This window comes from Montipora capricornis, chromosome 3 (genome assembly GCF_036669925.1).
Source record: "Montipora capricornis isolate CH-2021 chromosome 3, ASM3666992v2, whole genome shotgun sequence".
NCBI lineage: Eukaryota > Metazoa > Cnidaria > Anthozoa > Scleractinia > Acroporidae > Montipora > Montipora capricornis.
This window is the reverse complement of record NC_090885.1, coordinates 15514317-15522556: the sequence shown is the minus strand read 5'-3', so window position 1 is coordinate 15522556 and position 8240 is coordinate 15514317. Positions and strand designations below refer to the sequence as shown.

Genomic DNA, 8240 nt, shown 5'->3' with positions numbered 1-8240 from the left:
CAATTGCTAAAACTTGCGTTCATAACTGCGAGGATCATAGCTTCACTTGATTTCACATCCGCAGTTCAATATATGATTCATTTCATATATCATTTCATCGTTGATTCATTCCTCACGGAAACATTAGAACCCACAAATGACCAGCTCCCAACGTCAATGGCTTCATAGCTCAGTTAGTTAGAGCGTCGTAGTCAAGGGTTCACACCCCGTTGAAGTCCTGAATTTTCAGGATTCTCTACGGAATTGCTAAAAATTGCGTTTATAACTGCGCGGATCATAGCCTCTCTTGATTCCACATCCACAGTTCAATGAATGATTCATTACATAAATCATTTCGTTCATAGATTTGTTGCTTATGTTGTTACAAATAACTTGCTATCCTGTTGGATCCCACTGTTATTGGAATAGTACTGGTTGTCAGTAGTTGATGAAATGACTTAACAGAAGAGCTTTATATTTGAAAGAGTATATATTTGGGTGCTTTTCTTCAAAGGCGCCCTGAGAACAGGAAGTGGTCCAATATTAGTAATGACATGGATCACAAAGTGTACGCAGAAAACCGGAAAATGCCCATACGCACGTGTGGCAGCCAAATTGGCGTTGGCTTCAAACAGTCTTTGAACCATCTCTGTGTCCGACTCGATTGCATGAGCCGCTGATGGACTGAAATGGCCGCTGTTGTTGGTCACTTCAACTTTTGGAACATAACTAGCGAGAAAGTCTTACAAGAAGCATGGCTAAACCTGGAAAATGTGAAGCCATTGTCGATTACAAGTTCTATTCTTTCTATTGTTATGTCGCCGATAATCGTATTTGCAAACATACTGGTCCTGTTAGCACTTTGGAAAGATCCTCTGAAAAAACTTCGTTCCTCACCGTCCACCTTCCTTCTTGTCTCTATGGCGCTAGCCGATCTCTTAGTTGGTGTGGTAATCTGCCCTTTTTCCGCCTACTGGGGCTGGGAGATGTTTGCGAAAGGAGAAAGCCCACTTGATCTTTCCGTAATTTTCGCCGTCAACGTCATTTTAGTGAATGTCAGCTTCGGGCACATGTTCTTGTTGACAGTGCATCGCATTTTGTCAGTTACGAGACCATTTCAGTACTTATGGAAAGTAACGAACAAGCGAGTGCTTGGGCAAGCTGTCTTTGCTGGGTCTATTTTTTGGCGTTCGGTTGCTCGTTTCTGGTGCTACGCGACTATTTTGCCATAATGGGCGTTGTCTACAATGTGCAACTACTCTTCATCCTGTTTAGCATGTTTATCATGAACGTTGTAATCTTGGTCCGTTTTCGCAGATGTTCCAAGGAAAGCCGAGTAAAAAGACATCAAGAAAACAGCTACTTTATCATTTTACAAAGAGAAAAGGACTTTTAAAAGGAATCATTATAATAGTCAGCGCATTTCTTCTCTGTTACATGCCGTGGTTTATAGTTCAAATACTCATTTATTTATGTAAACCATGCCATCCAAATTTGTCTTGGCTGATGATCTCCTTCGGATTTTCAGGCAGTTTAACTTACGCAAACTCGGGTTTGAACCCAATACTGTGCGCGTGGCGAGTTCCCAATTATAAAAAGACAATAAGACATTTATGGAAGAACAGAGGAACACGTTTAAATGGTCAAGTTAAAGTTCAAGTGGGAAAACTTTGAACAAGGTTTCAAGTCGACCGTATGTTCAAGCCGTAACTGAAGGCCTTTCTCATCACCACGGTTGCGAGGCCTCATCAGAGCTATCACAAATTGTGATAAAAGTAATGTAGTCTGAATAATTACACAAACTTGTCTGTTTTAGAAAGAATGGAGGAGACAAAGTACGATTGAGATAGGATTGCTTTGCAGACATTAGCATGGCAAAAATTAACTACGCGCTCAGATACCTCTAACCTATCGGTTTTTGTTAACGTGTTAATGTGATCTTGTATGGACGGGAGTGTTTTATCGAGAACTAAAACAATCGTCTAGAATCAATAAGGCCACTACTGGACATCCGGGAACCGAGTGGAATATAAGAGTGGTCATATTAGGGAACTTATAAGCAAAGACGACTGCGACGGCAACGAGAACGTCATCTCAAAATACAAATTCGCGTTATTGTAATAACTTCGAGATTTTTTCGACCTTTTTAGTATGACAGGGGTGAGGTAGTTCTCGTTGCCGTCGCCGTTTTCGTTCATATTAAGTTCCCTATTGAGCAACGACGTCACTATTCCCGCCTTTTCATCTTTAATGAATGAACATGGTTTGTTCGTTGTTTGGAATAATTAATGGGCGCTGCATGATTTGTTGTGGTTAGCGACGAAGATGTAAATACATTACCCGTACAACAAGAGAACGAAAACAACAAAACGAAAACGCTGTATGATCGAAAAATTTTCAAGGAATTTCTCGAAAGTTGCGACAAGACAAGACGGGTATTTTTGTTTGTGATAATTAATACCCAGTGCTTATCTTTAAGCCTGCTTTTTAATATCTACCGTGTATATTTATTATCCATACACTGTAACTTAAAAAGAAAATTGCACGTTAGCTCGAAAATATGGAAATTACGTTCCCGCGGCAAGAACAATAGGGAACTCTGTTAAGAGCAACGACAACGGCGACGGCATTGAAAACTTCACAGAGTTGTATATTTTATTTGATGCACAAAAACAATAGCTTAGGACGCCCTGTACATGAGGTTTTTCACTTTTTTCCATTTCTTTGCAAAACAACGACGTGAAACGGCCAAATTTGAGGTTTTATGAAGAACGTCAGCACTCGAGGATAAATTTTCATTTTCCCGCCCCCCTAGATTAATTAAGCGCCGTTCGACCAATGTCATTTATGAGGAATTACCACATCCTTTTCCTATTAAAAAGGTTGAAATACTGAGTCACGAAGTGACTACAATAACGCGAATTTGTATTTGAGATGACGTTCTCGTTAAAAAAAATCTCACGAGTCGGAGCGCATTCTTGCCACTCGAACATAAACTTCATATCTTCTCGCCACCGTGTAATATCCTCTAGATATCTACAGTAATTGTTTGCCGCAGTTATTGTTGCAAGTTGACAAAGGTGGTGTAAGAAAGCTCCAGAATTAATTCCTGCCGAGCAATTAAACTGAGTTTACATAAAACGCTTGTATTCATATTGAAGCCATAGATATTCTAAATGTTAATCTAAATGCAAATGAAGTTGGCTTGACACGAAGTACTAGCCCATATTTGTAGCTATTTTGCGGAACAGGTGCGTCCTCAGTGATTGACTCAAGGGGGAGGCCAATAATTTTAGCTAAAATCCGATCCCTAAGGAATTACTGATCTCATCAAGGTTACCCTTTAAAACTAATGACAGCTTTCCTTTTTATAAAGCCTCAAATACCCCCTTTCAAGTCTTTTGTGACCCTTCTATCACTCAGTACGCCTTTTTCAAAAGTTTGATAGAACGATGGAAATATCCACATACGATATATTGGCGATATATTGGTGCATCCACACAAGGAGCACAGTTATATACTGAACCTATCTTAAACTGCAGACACGCACAGTTATGAACTTAGCCAGAAGCAAGGATGGTTACCCCGGACTTAAAATGTACTTTGTCTCTCAAGAAAACTCAGTAACATTAGCTTTCTTTGAAGGTATGCAATTTCCGGGAAGTGGCGGTGGGTGTGGGTTTACGACGCCCAAAGAAACTCTTTCTCTCTTTCGGGCTAGGAACCAGGTGAATAATGCATCTAAACTTGCTAAAAAACGATATTTTTCTGAAAACTTGGAAACTAGCAAAGGCAATCCACGTAAAACTTGGGATCTTATTAACGAGCTTAGCTCACGGAGTAGTTGTAAGTCGTCCAATATTTTGGAAATCCAAGCTAATAATAGAACTATAAATAACGCCGATAATATGGCGGAAGCTTTCAATGTGACTAACATTGCGAAAAGCGAGAAGTTGACGCTGAATCATTCTTGTGGCCCTCTGATAATTTGTTTTCTCTAAAACCCCCGAGTATCGACATTGTTCTGGACCTGCTGAAAAAAATCGATGAAAAGGAAGCCACTGGCCTTGACAAGATCCCTAGTAAGTTATTAAAAATGGCAGGTAGTATTGTTGCACCCTCACTAACAGACGTATTTACGAAATCAATCCTCACGGGAATCTATCCAACTGAATGGAAATTGGCTAGGGTGACACGGATCTTTAAAAAAGGCTCAAAATCAGACATAAATAACTATCGCCCCATCTCCGTTATCCCAGTAGTCTCGAAAGTGCTTGAAAAACTTCTCTATGACCAACTTTACCATTACCTAAATGATAATAAACTGCTGTCAAGTTAAAGTGCTGTCAAAACTGCTGCCAGTCAGGGTTCCGTTCCTTACACAGTACCATTACAGCTTTGCTTGAGGCGACAAATAGCTGGTCTGTTAACATCGACAATGGCTTCCTGAGTGGCGTCGTTTTCATTGACCGTAAAAAGGCATTCGACACTATCGACCATGAAATCATTTTACGCAAGATGTCATACTTTGGGGCCGACCAGGAAACTATCACTTGGTTTCAATCGTACCTAAGCAATCGGACCCAAAGATATAACGTTAATGGAAGACTGTCAACTCCTCACACTATTACTTGTGGGGTTCCGCAAGGCAGCATATTAGGTCCCTTCCTATTTTTAATGTACATTAACGATCCAACTGCCTCCGGGAGGCTTCCCAGAGAATGTTCGCTGACGATACCAATATAACCCTAACTGCAAAAACTTTAACAGAGCTTAAACTAGCATTAACTCCTGAACTCAGTAACCTTAACTGCTGGCTGAGAGCCAACAGGTTGAGTTTAAATGTGGCTAAGACCGAGTTAATGATAATTGGATCTAGGCAGAGATTAAACACTCAATGTGACGAGGTTGATATACGAATTGATGACGAAATGATCAAGAGAGTAGATCGCACTAAATCCCTCGGTCTTAGCATTGATGATCGGCTTTCTTGGTCAAATCATGTAGACGAAATATGCAGGAAAGTTTCCTCAGCTATAGGAGCCTTAAAACGAATACGGCACTTTATCTCAGCTAATACTGCGCTTCAAATTTATAACGCTTTAATATTACCTCATTTTGATTATTGCAGTCCTGTCTGGGACTGCTTAAGTGGCCAGTCAAGTGATAAGCTGCAAAAATTACAAAATCGCGCAGCTAGGGTAATTACTAAATTACCCTTTGATACGAGCTCCAACCTCCTTCTCGATACTCTTAAGTGGGAGAAGCTGTCTCTCCGACGTAAAAAACAGAAAGCACTAATTATGTTACGAGATGCTGAATATAACTTGAGAAACTTAGAAGGCAAACTTACTCTACCCAAGCCAAATACTAACTACTTACTTACTTAATTATTTACTTACTTACTTACTTAATTACTTACTTTCTTACATACTTTAATACTTACTTACCTACTTACATAATTACGTACTTACTTACTTACTTACTTACTTACTTACTTACTTACTTACTTACTTCCTTACTTCCTTACTTCCTTACTTCCTTACTTCCTTACTTACTTACTTACTTACTTACTTACTTACTTACTTACTTACTTACTTACTTACTTACTTACAATGACAGCTTGGACCTCGATTCGTTTAATTTTTAGGTTTTCGGTTAAATCCAAAACGAAAACGACAAAAAACATCAAGGAAAGCCCAGTGTTATCTTTAAATCTGAAGCGATGAAAGAAGAGATGGTACTGCATGGACACTAAAAATGTTGCCGCGAATTTATTTCACAGTGGCTGATTGGACGAAGAAAATGTGGACGAAAGAGCGAGGTGAGCTTGAAAATTGAAAAATTTCTTGCGCGCGTCTATGAAGGTAGCTAATGGCGGCCATCCGTTGGAGGACGCGTACCTTGAGCTTTCTTTCAAGTGCGTATGCTCAGGTTTGTAGTCGCACTCATTAGCTGTGTCGTCGCAGCTGTAACAACTGACCCATCAACAGCTGGTTTGGCTTTAATAATATTACCATAGTAAACAAAGGAGGACCTGAATTGAAATACCCTTCGTCCTTCGGCGTCAATTTGATTTTAGAATATAAGCGCACTCAAAGGAAAATAATTTGAACATGTTCTACAAAGCTCTATTGATGAACCCCCATACTGCGCCAGCTAGTCCAGGTCAGTGGTTGCTCTGTGGATGCTATTTGCCCAGTTCTCAACCCTCTAGTTCTGTTAGCCTTTACGGGATTAATTATAACACAAAGGCTTTTTATCTCTTACTGAACTTTAATAAAGAACTTGACCATCCGTTGTTCGTGTTTGTTTTTCAAATATGTACTGTAGAAAAATATTGCGTATCATTTGCATTTTAGACAAAGACTGCCATCTCTCATTGAGAAAAAAAAGATAAGGTGGATAAAACAGGTGAATTTGAACATGATTATTTTTCAATCATCTCGGACAAAGCCTGTCGGAGATTTTTATGTCGTTTATGTAAAGGGAAGCATAAATATGGAAAAATGACTCTCATGATTGGCTGAATCTGAATCTTGACAGGGCGTTTTTTAATCGGAAAAATATGAGTATTATGTATTTGTTCGATGAGGGCATATATTTGAGAAACCAAAGGGACTTTTTGATTAAGAAATAACTGGTCATCTTTTTAAGACCAAAAGAGTTCACAAAGGAAAAGGAAATTCAGTCAGAGTTTATTTCATGCCAACTTGCGTGAAAAGGCTGGAAGAGTGTGATCAGTCCCTCTATATTCTGGCGAATGTTTACGTTGTGTAACACTGATCTACCATTGGGCGTGCCTTTGAAGCCATCGTACAATAACCGCGCCACGGAAGGGTAAAGAAATCTAAAACTTCCCCGAAATGAAAAGATAGCTTTTATTGGAGACATCCATTTCTAATCTGCTAACGAAAAAACTGAGAAATGGCGGTGTTACTCGGTCACATGGAAATCTGGAATGCTTCTTTAAAAATGATGTCTGAACAGATCAGATCAAGTTGCGAAACGACACCCTTTGCTGAAGTTATAATTTTAAGTATTTGTTACATATCCTTATCAATAACAACTGTTCTCGGAAATACTCTTGTCATTGCAGCCGTCGTGAAAGATCCACTGAAGACCCTCAAATCTTCTCCAACAACTTATATTTTACTTGAAATGGCGATTGCCGACTTCTTTGTTGGTTTGGTTTTTGCTCCGTCATTCGCAATGTTGATTATTTTCTTTGAACAGAAAACAGTTTGGTATACTCTTTTTCTAGTTACAATTTTTGGCCATTACTTTGTTATTGTGTCGGCTTATCATGTACTTTTGTTGACGATCGATAGGTACTTCGCTCTGGCTAAGCCCTTGAAATACCGGACAATAATTACTAAAAAACGAGTACTTCTCGGCTCTTCGGCAATTTGGATACTTTGCTGTTCTAGTGCAGCCCTGTGTCTCACCATAGGAGGGGGCTCGCTTCTGATACCGTTGTTAATTTTAGCTACTTCAATCTTTCTTTCCTCGGAGGGAATTTCCTTGGTGTACGCTGTGACGCTTGCAAACCTAGTCAGTTATTATAAGACAAGAATGAAGAATGCAGAAAACTCTCCATCCAATCAACTAATACTGTATCAAAGAGAGAAGAAAGTGTTTTTGGTTATATTCTCTGTGATTTTGGCATTTTGTATTTGTTATTTTCCCTGGGTAGTTGTACAGTTGATATTCCTTTTCTGCCTGCCTTGTCATGCAAACTACAGGGCGGTGATGGTTTCTCGTCATGTTGCGATCCTTCTTCTTTTCGTGAATTCCTCTTTAAACCCTTTGCTGTATTCCTGGAGGTTTTCGAAATTTCGAACAACGTTTAAGTATCTTTGGAGAAAGCACTGTTGCCAAAAGACATTCCAAAGAAGAAAGACGGTTGACATTACGAAAAGAAGACAAATCTGCAACACAAGATTATGATAAATTTAGGATGGCTTTCTTTGGAATTAAGTTGTCTTGTTCTGTGATCAGGGAAAATCGTGCAGCACACTGGATTAAAGAGCCTGGTACAATTTCTTGCTGTCTTCTGCAAAACCACGAAAGAATGATCAAACGAATAGATGCCCCATTGATTTTTACGCGTGCGGGGTGCGGTCAATTAGTTAGTTAGTGCCAAAACACTCTTGCAAGAAAATAAAATAAAAACACCATGCATAAGCAAGACAGGGGAAGAAGATGCGTGTCTGTGGCGAAACTGAAACTGAATTCTTGGATCTACAGATGCTGAGAAA

General features: G+C 39.4%; 1 protein-coding gene and 1 pseudogene across 1 annotated transcript; both read left to right on the top strand.

Annotated features, from left to right (window-relative positions):
• The first annotated feature begins 659 nt into the window (after nucleotides 1–659).
• Nucleotides 660–3902, top strand: LOC138042366 (adenosine receptor A2a-like; annotated as a pseudogene).
• A 2873-nt stretch (nucleotides 3903–6775) lies between these two features.
• On the top strand, nucleotides 6776–8076 carry LOC138042364 (adenosine receptor A1-like). The gene has a single exon (XM_068888225.1). The coding sequence runs from the start codon at nucleotides 6907–6909 to the stop codon at nucleotides 7927–7929; it is 1023 nt and encodes a 340-aa protein (XP_068744326.1). The 5' UTR covers nucleotides 6776–6906; the 3' UTR covers nucleotides 7930–8076.
• Nucleotides 8077–8240: the final 164 nt, after the last annotated feature.